This window comes from Hoplias malabaricus, chromosome 1 (assembly GCF_029633855.1).
Source record: "Hoplias malabaricus isolate fHopMal1 chromosome 1, fHopMal1.hap1, whole genome shotgun sequence".
In the NCBI taxonomy this organism is placed as follows: domain Eukaryota; kingdom Metazoa; phylum Chordata; class Actinopteri; order Characiformes; family Erythrinidae; genus Hoplias; species Hoplias malabaricus.
Genome location: NC_089800.1, coordinates 81,007,067 through 81,021,898, shown reverse-complemented (window position 1 = coordinate 81,021,898; position 14,832 = coordinate 81,007,067). Strand labels below are relative to the sequence as shown.

Genomic DNA, 14,832 nt, shown 5'->3' with positions numbered 1-14,832 from the left:
GACCACCAGCTCCCACGCCTGATGCAGCCGAATCCATACCGAGGACAGTTGATGATCAGAGCTAAACCTTTGCAGTTCACCAAATTCATTTCATTAGATCGGCTCCAATTACCTTATAGGTGCACTTTGTAGTTTAAAGTGTAAGATTAAAGTCTGTAGTTTACCTGTAGCTCTGCATACTTTGCTAGTCCCCTGTTTCACAGAGTGGTGCTCACTCAGTCACTGAATCCACTGAATTAGATGCAGTTGACTTGCTGGCCAACCTTGTAGATGTAAAGTCAGAGACTGTAGCTGATCTATTGTGGCACACCACCACAATGTCAGTGCTCATGGCTCATAGAGCAGGATGACATTGGATGAAAAAAGTATGCAGAACAACAAATGGACTACTGTCTGTTAGTGTAGAAACACATAGTGCACTTAGGAAGGGTAGCTGATAAAATGGACAATGAGTGTCCAAACCTCTGGAGACAGAGATTGCAGTCCCACTCTCTCACAGTCCAGTGCTGGGGGCAGGAGGGTGGGGGGTGGGGATGGGGGGGGGGGTTTGGGATGTGGGCTTAATACCCCTCTGGCTGATACTTGGTACTGGGCATGGTGATCTTAGGCTCTCTGCTCCAAAGCATCCCATTTCATTTCCCGCTTTTCTAAGGGGTGTCATGTAGTGTAAGCATCATTGAGCAGTATGGATTTTCAGTAACTAAGTTACTTTAGGGTTTCTTTCCAAGCAGTGGCAGTCCAGACTTGTGTAGTTGTAAAGAGGATAATCCACTTTTAGGGGCAGCTTCTATAGTGCTGTAAACAACATGCCAACTGGAGCAGTACTGCTTCTCAGTGCTCTCTGTGCTGCTGGTGGTTCTTACAGCATTTGATGAGTGTGATGGATCTCTGGTTCATACAGTACTAAACATAAATCATTTCCATTGCTCCCTGTTGTTGGATGGTGCCTTTCTAGCTCTTTGCCCTTTCCTCAATTTCTTTCTCTCTCTCTCTCTCTCTCTCTCTCTCTCTCTCTCTCTCTCTCTCTCTCTCTCTCCCTCTCTCTGTGTCCCTCTCTAGCCTCTCACTTTCTCACTCTCTCTCCACCTCTCCTCCCCTCCTTCTCCCTCTCTGTTCTCTGTTGTTTTTCCGAGACTCTGGCCGTTGCTTTCCCTGTTCTCAGAGGATCATCAATACAAAACTGATTTGAGCGCAGCTCGCTGGAATAATAAGGCTTTCAGCACCCCAGCCCGTCACTTGGCTCATAATTAAGGGCCTGACACCCGCATTTGATAGCAAATGAAAGAAAATGGCCTCACTCTCCCATTCCACTGCCTGATTGCTGCCTGGCATTTCTCACCTGAATTTCCCCAGCCGTCCTTGCATTGTGAGGGCGATTACTAGAGTGTGGGGTAATTGCACTGCGGGCGAATGGCATTTCCACCTAAAGTCTCTCACGCTCTGCCTCCCAGGAGACATACAGCCGTGTGTTTGTTTGGAGGTTGACGGGCGAGAGTCCTCAGAGCCATGATAGTCTGCGGCACACTCCAATTCCATTAAGACACTCAAAGGAGGAAGGCTGTATTTTGTGACCTGAGGATATTTGGTGTGTTGGTCTCAGTAGATTGGCATTAGGTGTCTATAGAGTTAGCAGTTAGTGTTTGAGAGGATAGGACTAGCTTTTGGTGCTTGATAATATAGTATATTAAATATTTAATTGAGTATGGTATGATCAGTTGTTGGTGTAGGGATGTACCAATGTGGGAACAAAGGGCTAAAGACATATATCTAGTATTTTTTTATGTATCTAAACCTAAAAGCTATGGATTAGAATTACAGAAAAAGTAACATTTATTGGATCAGATACAAATCCACTAGCATTAACAAAATACAAATATTTTATACAGCTCGTCTAGGAAGAGTTGCAGGTTGGCGTACAGAGGGAGGTTTAACTGTACCGGGGTTAGATAATGGAGTGGACATTTTAATTGAACCATGGTAGCTTGTGGACCAGCTATGCTGTGTTTGGACATCATTCATTCATTCATTTTCGGTAACCATTTCATCCGGTTCATTTGTGGTGGGTGGGTCTGGAGCCTACCCAGAGTAATTGGGTGCAAGGTAGAAACACACACACTGATCATGGTGTGTTTGGACATTGAATTGATGAAAGTACTGGCAGTCTTCACGTTTTAACGTCATTGAACACACTGAATACATTAGACGCTGGATTAGCTTTATAAACTGCAATATGTTCTTTTGAACTGATTCTTTTTAGTGAGTCAGTTGAATAGATTCAATAATCTGTTGAATTTTATTTTGCTATGGCGGTTTTGCAGTGTGTACATTCATTCTGTTTTCAGTAATGGGTTGTAATAAAATAAAATGGGATTGACAATGTTTCACAGTTTTACATCATGAAACAAAACACAGCACATTATGAATTACACTCTACAAATGACGGTAAACTTTTTTCCTTGTGTATTTAAATGTATGGTCTGCATTTTAGGGCCCTGGGAAAAAGCCTTATGTCCTTTATTAGGCAGGTCATGTGAAGTGTTGCATTAAATCTATTTCACGCTATATGCCAGTTTTTGAAACCTAGAACATAACCAAGGTTACTCTCAGGGGCTTCTAGTAAGAAGGATGTGTATTTTGGAGCCACATTATTGACTGGCAAATGCTTTGAAGCCGATGGCATTTTGACCAAATCTAGTCTTTCCTGGTGCTTATGGGTTTCCAAAATTCATGTAGGCTGAGAATTTTCTTCATTACGTCAGTCTGAAGGTGGCTATACAACTGCATTGATAATAATAGAATAATATAGAATTTATTCTAATTTATTTTAAACTTACAGGAAAGCCAGCCATTATTTATTAAGGAATTTTATATTATTTTTTGAAAGATCACAATACTCATGTCATTTTCAATGCAAAAGTAAAAGAAAAGACCTTGGTGTAATGTTTTCTATTGTCTATACCTCACTACAGTGAAATCTTCAGATTTCAGTCATTTTATGTTTGAAGGTGTATACTCCATGCTGCATGGAGCATGTAACACACACTGTCTGCAGATTCAGTTCAGTGTGTCGTCCCCAACACATCAGTGTGCCTCAGTGTGTGTGTGTGTGTGTGTGTGTGTATGTGTGTGGATGGTGTGGAGTGAATGGTTTTGTGAGAGTGGTGTGTTGTGTGTTGTGCAGCACCTTGGTAATGAGCTGGGAGAGTGTGACCCTGCTGCAGTCAGATCAATTTCCCATCTCTGAGCCCCCGAGCGCTCTCGGCTGCTCTCAGAGCGAGAGGGGGGCCGGGAAGCTGGGGGGCCAGGGGGCTGTGAGGGTCCGGGTGCAGCGGGGGTGGGACAGGAACGTGACAGACAGCTTCAGTTAGCCCCCTCCGGTCCAGCCCTGTCCTGTCTCCCACAGTAACGCTCTGCCATTCCATAAATGAGTAATGACACCGCGCTCTGGCGGCATGACGGGTCAATGATCACCTCAGCTGCAGCATTCCGGCACATGGGGGAGGCTGCAGGGAACGGGGAGGGAGACAGGGGGATTTGTGAGGGAAGAGTGTGGATGAGAGAGGGATGAATGCTGGCTTAAGGTAACAGTAGAGGACCTCGCTCACTGATGCTATAAAAACAAAATATAGGTCAGGCAGCCCGAGCCGCCCTGAGACACGACAAGAACTGCAGAGAGAAAATGAGGCCACTAAAGAGTATTATAAATTGCGCGTGGGATTATTTAAGATGGTGGATTTCAGACGTGAGCCGCTGAGTGCACTGATGTTTTCTGATATCACCACTACATGTCTGTACCAATACACTTCTATACTGCTACACACTTACACCATCACACTGTTACACACTGTTATCAACACTATTATGCACTTAGACCACTACTTACACCACTACACGTTTACACCATTACACTATTACACAATACACCAATACATCCTTACACCGTCACACTATTACAATCTTACACCATCATACTTTTACACAATTACACTATTAAACATTACAGTACTACATCCTTACACCCTCACACTATTGCACCCTTACACTACTACACCCTTACACATTACACTATTAAACATTTACAGCACTACACATACCATCAAACTATTACACCTTTACACCCTACACTCTTACACTGTTACACCCTTACACCACTACACACTTACACCATCACACTATTACACCTTACACAACTACACCCTTACACCATCACACTATTAAAACACTTACACTGTTACACCCTTACACCACTACACACTTACACCATCACACTATTACACCTTACACAACTACACCCTTACACCATCACAGTGTTACCCACTTAGGCAACTACACCCTTACACCATCACACTATTACAGCACTACACCCTTACACTGTCACACTGTTAAACCTCACACTCTACACTCTTAAGCTATTACTCCGTCACACTATTACACCCATACACCATAACACCCTCACACAGTCACACTATTAAAACCCTTACACTATTACTCATTTACACCACTACACACATACACCATCACACTATCACACCATTACACCACTACACCCTTACACCATCACACTATTACAACCTTGCACCACTATACCCTTACACATCACACTATTACACCCTTACATCACTACACCCTTACATCGTCACACTATTACACCATTGCAACACTACACACTTACACCATCACACTATTACAACACTACATGCTTACACCTTCACACTATTACGTCTTTACACCACTACACCTTTACACTGTCACACTATTGCACCCTTACAATCTACACTCTTATAACATTACACCATTGCACCATCACACAACCCCCTTACAACACTATTAAAAGTGGAATATTTAAAAGTATTATTAATATAATGAATCTGGCATATACACCTTTGTATCTTTTAAAAGTGCAATCCTATTATTTCAAGCCTTTAAAACTATATCATGACTATTTTGACTGCAGTGTTGGTATTTCAGCCCTCTGAAAAACACCTTTGTTCACAATGGGAATATCTGTGTTTCCTTATTTGAAACGGACTGTCAGTATTTCCCTGCTTTGAAATAGGAATATCTGTATTTTCATTCTTTAAAGCTGGAAATATCAGTATTTCATATCAGTGTGTTCCCTCCCTTTAAACCTGGAATATCACAGCATGGTTAATTTGTGTATGTCTCAATACAGGCAGGATGTCTGTGGGCTGTGTTACTGTGTTATGGATGGAGCTTAGAGTGCTGCATTTGTACCACAGGGAAGCTTCGCTGATGTTTAATGCATGGCACCATGCATGCACTAAAGAGAGCTCTCTCTCTCTCTCTCTCTCTCTCTCTCTCTCTCTCTCTCTCTCTCTCTCTCTCTCTCTCTCTCTCTCTCTCTCTCTCCTCCTCTCTGTCTCTCTGTGCGCTTGGCCTTGGCACTGGAGCGAGCAGCCCACTCACTAAGCAGAATTAATGCCTTCTCCGAGAGCTGCATACTAAAGCACAGACAATCAGCTGCACAGACTATATAGGACAAGCAGATGAGCCTCCTCCTTCTGCTCTCTCTCTAAACCCCTTCCTTAGTGCTGGTTGATAAACATAGAACACAATATATCTTCAAAATTTTCTAAATATGTAAAGATATTAGATTATTTTAAAGTTACATTTAAGAACCCCATCATCTGTTGGAATAAAGTAAATTCACAGGAGAAAGAAAACACCATTTTAAAGCTGAACAGGAGTTAATGGAGCACAATGGTTTTTCATAGCATTCTGAACCATTTTCTGTGCCCAACATGGAGAGCACAAGGGCAGTCCACGTTTACACAATAGTGTGTACTACTACATACTTTTCGTTTATTTTTTTCTTCATGTTCATTAGCTCTCATTTTCCAGGAAAAGACTTTAGGTGTGACTTTAGTTAGGTGTCACCAATACAACCATTCCTACTAAATTACTTATAGATGATATATTGCCCAGCAATACCCCTCCAAGACACCCCCCACCCACCTCAAGCCACTCCCCAATCAGACCCCATCACAGCCTCTACCAGTCTGATTCCCCTCCTCCGTTCCCTGCACAGACTGATTGTTTCGCTGCTGGAAGAAGGGCAGGGTGGCGTTTCCATGCGAGCTCCTGTGTTGTGTCTAGTTAGGAGGCGTGCTGTGTTTTTGGGCGAGATTGTGCTTAGCTTTCTTATCCCCACAACAAAGAGATGTGACAGAAAGCGGGCGAGAGGCAGCATCAGAGAAGCACGCTACAACACAACTAAAAGAGGGTGAAATCCTGGTGAGAAAAATTCACTGAGTGCTGGAATTCAGATGCATCATTTATCTCTCCCAGCCAGCACACACACACACACACACACACACACACACAAAACCCAGTCGACCTCATAAAAGCAGGCAAGGCATTCACTGTTGTGTGTGGGATTGTGAGGTGGCTGAGACTGATTGTAGACTATTAGTGAAGGGGGCACATCTGTGTGTGTGTGTGTGTGTGTGTGTAATGTAGGTAAACCAGAGAAACAATCCTAGTCTATACTAACCATACATAGGCATGCATCTATCTATCTATCTATCTATCTATCTATCTATCTATCTATCTATCTATCTATCTATCTATCTATCTGTCTGTCTGTCTGTCTGTCTGTCTGTCTGTCTGTCTGTCTGTCTGTCTGTCTGTCTGTCTGTCTGTCTGTCTGTCTGTCTGTCTGTCTGTATGTCTTTGTATAAAAATATTACACTATATAAAAAAGGGGTTATTACAGGTATATAACATGTGTACTATAATTATTCTATGTAATAAGTTTTTTATGTATACATTTACACATGTAAGACTATGTCAGTGTGTGTGTGTGTGTGTGTGTACGTGTGTGCGTGTGTGTGTGTGTATGTGTGTGTGTGTGTGTGAGTGTGTGTGTGTGTGCGCACGTCTGTAAAAGAGCGAGGGGGAAGATGGAGGGTCATGGCAGAGCTATGGCTGGCTGGAGAGCTGCAGAGAACTGTATTACTCTGATTATAAGCACAGTGTCAGGTTCCTGAGAGGGCCTTCATTTTTCTCGCCACACTCCACTGCAGCATCATTAACACCTCATCTTCATCTCACTGTTCTCTGCCTCTACCAGGCTACTTCTAATTAGCATCTGTGAAGGAGACTGACGCAGGCTCCGAGAAAAATAACCCGTGTTTCTTTTTCTATAGGGCTCTGGGAAAGAGCTCTGTCTCTCCTCAGCTAAGGAAACACAGCATGTTTTCAGTCGACCCATTTCACAATGCAATATATTCAAATGCATCTGTCAGGCAAAATCATATTGGAATAATCAGTGCGCTGCTACCAGATGGTGTCTACTATAACTGTAAAAAAAACAGTATGGACTTTTCACTGTGAATATGTGCAATTTATGAATATGTAGCCCATATCCATATTACATACAAATGATATACCCTATATATGTGATTCTTTGCTTTTATAGTAACACAAGGTCCATACATTATGACCTTATAGTAATAAGTATTACCCTCCCCCACACACACAATTACATCTACAGAAGCTTTAATGACATCTAAATTCACTCTAAATTCATGGGTGTTAATATGTAGCTGATCACACTTTTGCAGCTGTAGCAGCTTCCACTCTTCTAGAAAGACCATGGTCCAATTGTGATTTCCCTTCACTGGAACTAAGGGACCTAGGCAAAGCTTTGAAAAACTACCCCACAGCATTATCCCTCCTCCAACAAAACTTACAATGCAGTCAGGCAGGATACATTCTCCTGGCATTCGTCAAACTTCAACTCGTCCACCAGACTGCCAGATAGGGAAGCATGATTAGCCACACCACAGAACATGCTTCCATTGCTCCAGAGTCCAGTGGTGGCACGCTTTGCACTACAGCATCTGACACCTGGCACCTTGCTTGGTCATGTAAGGCTTGTTCACAGCTGCTCGACCATGGAAACCCATGCCATGAAGTTCCCGGCACATGGTTTTTATGATAATATTCAGGCCAGGAGTGGGTTGGAACTATAAGTGAGCAGAAAGTTGGTGAATTTGGTCTACTGCACTCGTGCATCGGCCCTCGGTAACTACACCCTGTAACTCTGTCAGTTTTTGCCTGAGAAGCTGTGGTTCCTAAATGCCTCTACTTTGCAATAATGTCACTCTAAGTTGTTAGTGGAATGTCAAGGAGAGAAAAAATGTTCTACCCTCCAAGATATTCCACTATCAACTTTCAGTTGTGTTATTGAAGAGTGGAAATACTTACAACAGTGTGTGTGTGATGCTTGTATATATATATATATATATATATATATATATATATATATATATATATATATATATATATATATATATATCACATCACACACATAGTCACCTCCAAATAATACAGTGTTGTCACTTCAAGGTCATTAAAATGAAGTCCATGAAGAAGCATTTTATTTATTTATGTTTATCAAAAGTGTCTCTGGGGTTTATAACAGGTGGATATATCCAATTATATGTTTCAGTAGATAAGCTGAAGATTCCAACATCTCACTTCTCAGCCGGAATCATTTAGCGTACGTGACTAATTGCTGGAAATCTTTGTCTGTGAATATTTCTTTATGTTTATATTTTTCCCTTTGCAATCTGTTATGCTGTCCCATATTCAGTTGCCGTGCTGTTGCTATGAGGAAACTGTAAAACCTAACAGGTGACTGGCTTCACACTTGCATGACCCCGACTAGCTTATTTTTCTAATTGAATGCAGTCTTAGGAATAACAGTAATACAAAGCACCACTATGTGCTGTATTTGTTGGATTATATTTGGTAGTTTGATTTCTCCATGTAGACACTTGTAGAAGCACTCGCTGTGGTGGCACTTTTCATGGTCACTGGGGTGGTACCCTCAAGCACATGCCTTTAATTAGGGAACTGTACTATATTCTATATTAATTGTAGCTTTTAAAGTGGATTTTATTCATCCTGATCCAACTACAGGATTTTTTTAACTATAGCTGGAATGTAAAGTAGTACTTTACATATGTATAATAAATGTGTAATAATATGGTAATATGATGGCAGCAATTTATTTTTACCTATCAATTCAATCACATATGTAGAGGGCAGTGGCGTTACACACTACACCCAATATTCATTACAGCAGGTAGCTATATTTTCTGAAGGTCTGATATTATTTCCTGATGTGAGATAACTAAGTAATTAAGAAATGATGGAAAGAAGCATTATACTGATCTAATATAGTTTTACTGTAATTTAGCTGGTAAATGTCTTTAATGGACGTTATAAATAGAAAGCCATGGTCAGGTCAGATCATGCAAAGCAGAGATAAGTGAAGAGTATTTTTCTAACACATCATTTCAGCAGAACTACTGCACTGTGCTTAGGGTAATAACCCTAATATTACAAAACCTGCTACAGTTGTAATTACTGCTTATTTAGTAACACATTTACAGTGTATTTAATTTACCATATATGATATAAATATATGATTACCCTCTTATTAATGATCTTAAAGTGCTACTATATCCAAATCAGATTTTGTATCCTGAATTATGGGACAAACCAATGCCCCATTTATTGTTATGCTGATTCATTATTTCCTCTAAATATTGTAATTAATTTTTATTTCACTGTATGATTTTCAGGTTGAAATAAATATCTTTTGAATGCAAAGTGCTTTTATTTTTTTAGCTTAACGTTAAACCCTGTCTAGGACCTTTGTGCATTACGTCATTGAATCTGTCTCTGAATCTTAAAACACAAACCCAGCAAATGATAAACTGACTAATGCTGAAATTAGCCGAAGCTACATAAATAATCTCAGTGCATTAATGTACATTGAATATGAAATGAATCGCATTTCCTCCCTCTCAATCGCTGCTTATTGCTCTCTGAAATAGAGCTGGCAAAAGGAGCAATTAGTGGAATCTATCATATTCTACAGGAAGGGAGAACAAATATAGCTAATGATGCATGCACGCTGCCATGATTTTATCCTGTACTTTTTAAGGTTCATGAAGAGGGGGTGTGTTATGTTTGTGTGTGTGTGTGTGTGTGTGTGTGTGTGTGTGTGTGTGTGTGTGTGTGTGTGTGTGTGCGCATACACATGTGTGTGTGTGTGGGGGGGGGGGTTGCTTTTGTACATGTTCAAGATGAAATTGTCCCATTTTGTAGGATACCCTAATAGTGCTTCATATTTCATCTTGTAAAAACAGAAAAAATACATTCCCAGTTCCTGAATAATATTTAGGATTAGGCTTAAATTCATTCGTTCATTCATTATCTGTAAGCGCTTATCCAGTTCAGGGTCACTGTTAGGCTTAAATATTTAATAAAAAATATATAAAAATAAAAATACAGGGTGGGCCATTTATATGGATACACCTTAATAAAATGGGAATGTGCACCACCTAAAACTACGGATACTGGAAGCCTGTGCTAGAATTTCTCTTGTGGTGTTGCTATCAGTGTGTGAAGAGTTGGAGATGAGGGTTGCATTGACCATCAAACACAATGGGCAGCACTTTGAACACAGTTTTAAGTGGTCAGAGACTTGAAAATAACTCATGAAAGAATAAAGTTATGTTAAAACCAAGCCCATCGTTGTTTTTCTTGTGAAATTCCCAATAAGTTTGATGTGTCACATGACCCTTTGAAAAAGCAAAAGTTGGATCCAAAATGGCTGACTTCAAAATGGCTGCCATGGTCACCACCCATCTTATAAAGTTTCCCCCCTCCTATGTGCCACAAACAGGAAGTTAATATCACCAACCATTCCTACTTTATTAAGGTGTATCCATATAAATGGCCCACCCTGTATATATGTAATATCATATATCCATATCATCTTCAAAAATGAATCTTAAAGGATGTTGTTCTCTATTTATGAAGCATTTCTATTAGTAAATTTACCATAAACCCTTGAAAGCCAGTGGATATAGACATTGATTATAATTATTAAGATACATATGTTTTCTGACAGCACGAATATGCAAAATATATATAGAATATTCAAGATTCAAGGATTTATATTGTCAATTCCACTATATATCTAGTACACACAGGAGAATCGAAATGCCGTTTCTCTCTCACCTTATAAGAGAGAGGGTCTGCTGCGTCTGTGCAATCTTACCATATAATGTTAATATAACGTTATGTAAAGTCCTCACAACTTTTTGAACTGATTCATTTATTCATTCATATTTTAAATAAACATTTTATGAACAAATATTGTAAATGGAATTCATTTTACTTGTAGTGCATTTGCGACTGTTACTCTGCTACTGCAGAGATGAATGGGTTTATGAAATCTGCACAGACTTTTGCACAGTATTGCTTATGTCTTATGGAGCATTATATTATTACATATAGTGCTTTAATATATTTAATACACGTGTGTGTGTATGTGTTTTTAAACATTTGTGAGGACCTGGAATGTCTCACAATGATAATTTCTAATGCTTAAAAAATAAATGTATAAATAAAAATAAAAACTGAACTAAACTGTGAAAAATTAAAAGAGTGGAATGATATACGTTTGATTACAGAGGTTAAGGTTAGGGCTTGTGTTAAGCGTAGGTATAGTATAGTGTTACTGGGCTAAAGTAATCATTATTTCAATGGAAGGTCCTCACAAGTATGGCAGAACCAGTGTATGTGTGTGAGTAGTGGCACATGTGCGAGTAGGAGATGAGGAGAAATAGAGGCCAATAAGGCATGCTTTACACAGTAAATGTGATTTGCATGCAGATTTGAATTCATAATGACATGTATGTGTACGTATGTTTCAGAAAATGAAAGTGGAGGAGGAGTGGTGAACTCTGGTGGAGTTCTAATCTAACATCTACCACCAAGAGCTGAAGATCAACACCAGCTCCAGACCAAAGAGCAATCAACCCTGCAATCATATCAGGTACCATTAAACTACAAGCACCTCTCTCGCTCCACCTCTCTCTCTGTCTCTCTCACTCTCTCTCCCTCTCTCTGCGTTTATTCTTGTATTGCTACGTTACGTCATTTACCACACACTCTCACACACCTCTCATTTTAGTTTGATATTCAAATATAATGTATAATAGTGTATATGCTGTAGCTACATTCTTGTATTGTTTACTAATAAGCTTTTGCTCAAAGCTCCCAGTGTATGATAAATCACATCATACACTCTCAGCCCTCCATATCCTCAGGGTCCACATCCACAGATTGAAAACATATTTAAAATTTCAGGCATTTTCCAAAAAACAGTGGTCTAGAGTTGATTTAATACATAAGGCAGGATTTGTGTAGGTAATATACAAATGAGGAAATTTAATATAAGGGACTTATACTGTGAATCCACTAATTTTTATATCTGCAAGTGGTCCCAACCCCTGTGGATACTGAGGGATGATTAAAACCAAGGCCATGGTTTTCATTTAAATTTAAACAAGGAATACATCTATGAAATCAAAAAAAATCTATACATCAAAAAGACGAATATGTGTTTAAAGAAAGGTTCTGCGTGTTAAATGGTCTATTACTAGTTAACTCTACTTTATTATTACTTTACTATTACTTAACAAATAACCACACACTTGTTTGTTACTAGGCTTTGTTTAGTTTTTTTTACAAGCTTTATTAGAAATAGCTTGTAATGAGACATACATCTTGGGAAATTCTTTGACTAAATCCTCTTGCACTATTCCTCTGGGAATTTTAAATGGACCTCATTATCTTAATTAATTCTTAAAAGACGAGAGGTTACGTTTTACTGACCCCCCTTGCTTTTGCATATTTACTTTCCCCTCCTACATTGTGATTATGCATCAGAACTCTTAATGATGGCTCGGGACACTGATTTCAGCTGTGGTAAGATGTTCATAAAGCTTTAGTTAAAAAACTCCAGATACGGCAGATGGAGAAATATAAATGTGCATTGGAGAAATATTAAGTAATGCTATTTTTTAGGGTGGAGAGCATATATTTGTTTGGGAAACACAAATATTAGTATTAACACAAATGATCAAATAATGTAGGCATCTCTTAGCTAACATTACAGAATCGGAGAGTTAGCTCTATGTCATTCAAGCGTGTTTAGTTTCAGTAATGTGTTAGCATCAGCTCAACAAGGTTTGGTGACTTAAAATGAGGGTTTTTACCCTCCGTGCAGCTTGGTGGCATTGTCTTGACTTAACCATTAAAAAACAGGGTTAAAGGGGGGCTAACAAAATATGCAGAGCACCAGACAGATTACCGTCTGTAATTGTAGAAAGTCCACTGGTATGTTAGCAAGAGAGTAGGAAAAAGACAATCAATTTCTAAAGACTAGTGTTTTCCTGACCTGGCTTAGACGTAATCCTAGAGGGTCAGAAAGAATTATTTCCTTGCAAATATGTTCAGAGACTCTTATGGCATTCTACGGCTATGTGTTGACCTTCCTCTGTTTCTCTGTAGCATTGGGAAAGTAGACCACTGACCAAAGATTTAGGCTCACAGAGCTCAGGAAGCTAAAGGAGTTATTTTCTGGTGTATACTCACTCTTACGTAACCAGGCTCACCCCTCTCTGCCTCTCCTTCGCCTGGGTGTGCAATGTTGCCCATGCAGCAATAGTAAATGTCAGCAGCTGAATGGTGCATCAGGAGGGGTTTGGGCTAGATAATTCCTCATGCTTCTTTCATATCTGTGGGAAGGGTTCCCTCACATTGTCATGGTAACAGCAGTAGTGTACTGAGGGAGAGTGTTCCCTCACGACAGGATCCCCCTGCCGTTTGGACGATTAATAAGATTAACTGGATGTCGTTAGCTTTGATCGTTTTATTTTTCTCTGTTTGAAACATTTATGGACCTCATTAAAGGAGCAGGCTTTGCCAGCGTAGGGCTGAAGGTTTAAGTGACACTCAGACAAACGTTAGCGCACATTTTCTGTGATTGTCAAAGACTGACTGCATGAATATTTAGCAACACCTGGAAATATCCTTAAAAATGCCACCCTTAGCGTTAGCACTTTAGCGCGGCTAGCTTCACCAGCAAAATGACCCTTCCATTTGCATGCATTTGCAAAAAGCAAATAAAAAACCTCTCTTAACCTCGGTAGGTACTATCCCAGTGTCCATTAGCTTATGGTGTGTGTTATTGTGCTCAGCACAGCATTCAGTGTGTAATGTTCTAATGGAAGGGAACAGCAGTTCTGCCTTTAATGAGTTCAGTACTTTTGTTTGGAAATAGCCTGTGCTTTTTGGGATGTCTTTGAATTAAATACAAAGGACAAACATCTATTAAATTATTAGCACTCGCTTTGTGTCAGCAGTTATATACATGTGCTCTCAGTCCTGTGAGTGGATTCTGTGTGATTCTGTGTGTGTGTCGGTGTGTGTGTGTGGATATATTTGTGACACTAACATGGCAATCACGACTCTGCAGATGGAGGTGGATGTAGCAGACGAGAAGCGCCACCGCACACGCTCAAAAGGTATTTTCAGCACCTCCTCACTGATGTTACAGCTGTTAACCCTTTAGTGTTCAATGTTATTGCTTTATTATTACATAGGTAAATATATAAGAAGCTTTATTTTTTAAGATTAACCTTCTTTATTATAGGTTTGAATCTTGTTTAGTTTCCTCACTGTCATAACAAAACCTCATATTTCCACAGAATAACTTTATAGGATCCGTGTAACTTAACGGAACGAGACGTTACTTTAAAATATCATTATTTTACAATGTACAATGTAAAGTAGAGCAGGCCTGTGTGTGTGTGTGTGTGTGACAGAATGGAGATACATTGTCTATTGCTTTGGTAAAACCTGGAAAAAACATATAAAAACACAACTGTAATATTTGTATCTAATTTAGACACTAATTAAATATAATATTAAATAAAA

The 14,832-nt window shown here is 39.6% G+C and overlaps 1 protein-coding gene across 4 annotated transcripts in view; it reads left to right on the top strand.

Annotated features, from left to right (window-relative positions):
- The window catches only part of myt1lb (myelin transcription factor 1-like, b), a 135,978-nt gene that overhangs the window by 36,897 nt on the left and 84,249 nt on the right, over nucleotides 1-14,832 (top strand). For 3 of the 4 annotated variants that reach the window (XM_066674947.1, XM_066674954.1, XM_066674929.1), the window contains exons 2-3: nucleotides 11,763-11,884; nucleotides 14,372-14,420. In XM_066674947.1, coding sequence (XP_066531044.1) covers nucleotides 14,372-14,420 — 49 coding nt within the window. In that variant the 5' untranslated portion in view covers nucleotides 11,763-11,884. Of the gene's footprint in view, nucleotides 1-8,515; nucleotides 8,528-11,762; nucleotides 11,885-14,371; nucleotides 14,421-14,832 lie in introns of those variants that run through there. The other variant, XM_066674938.1, reaches the window with a different exon arrangement.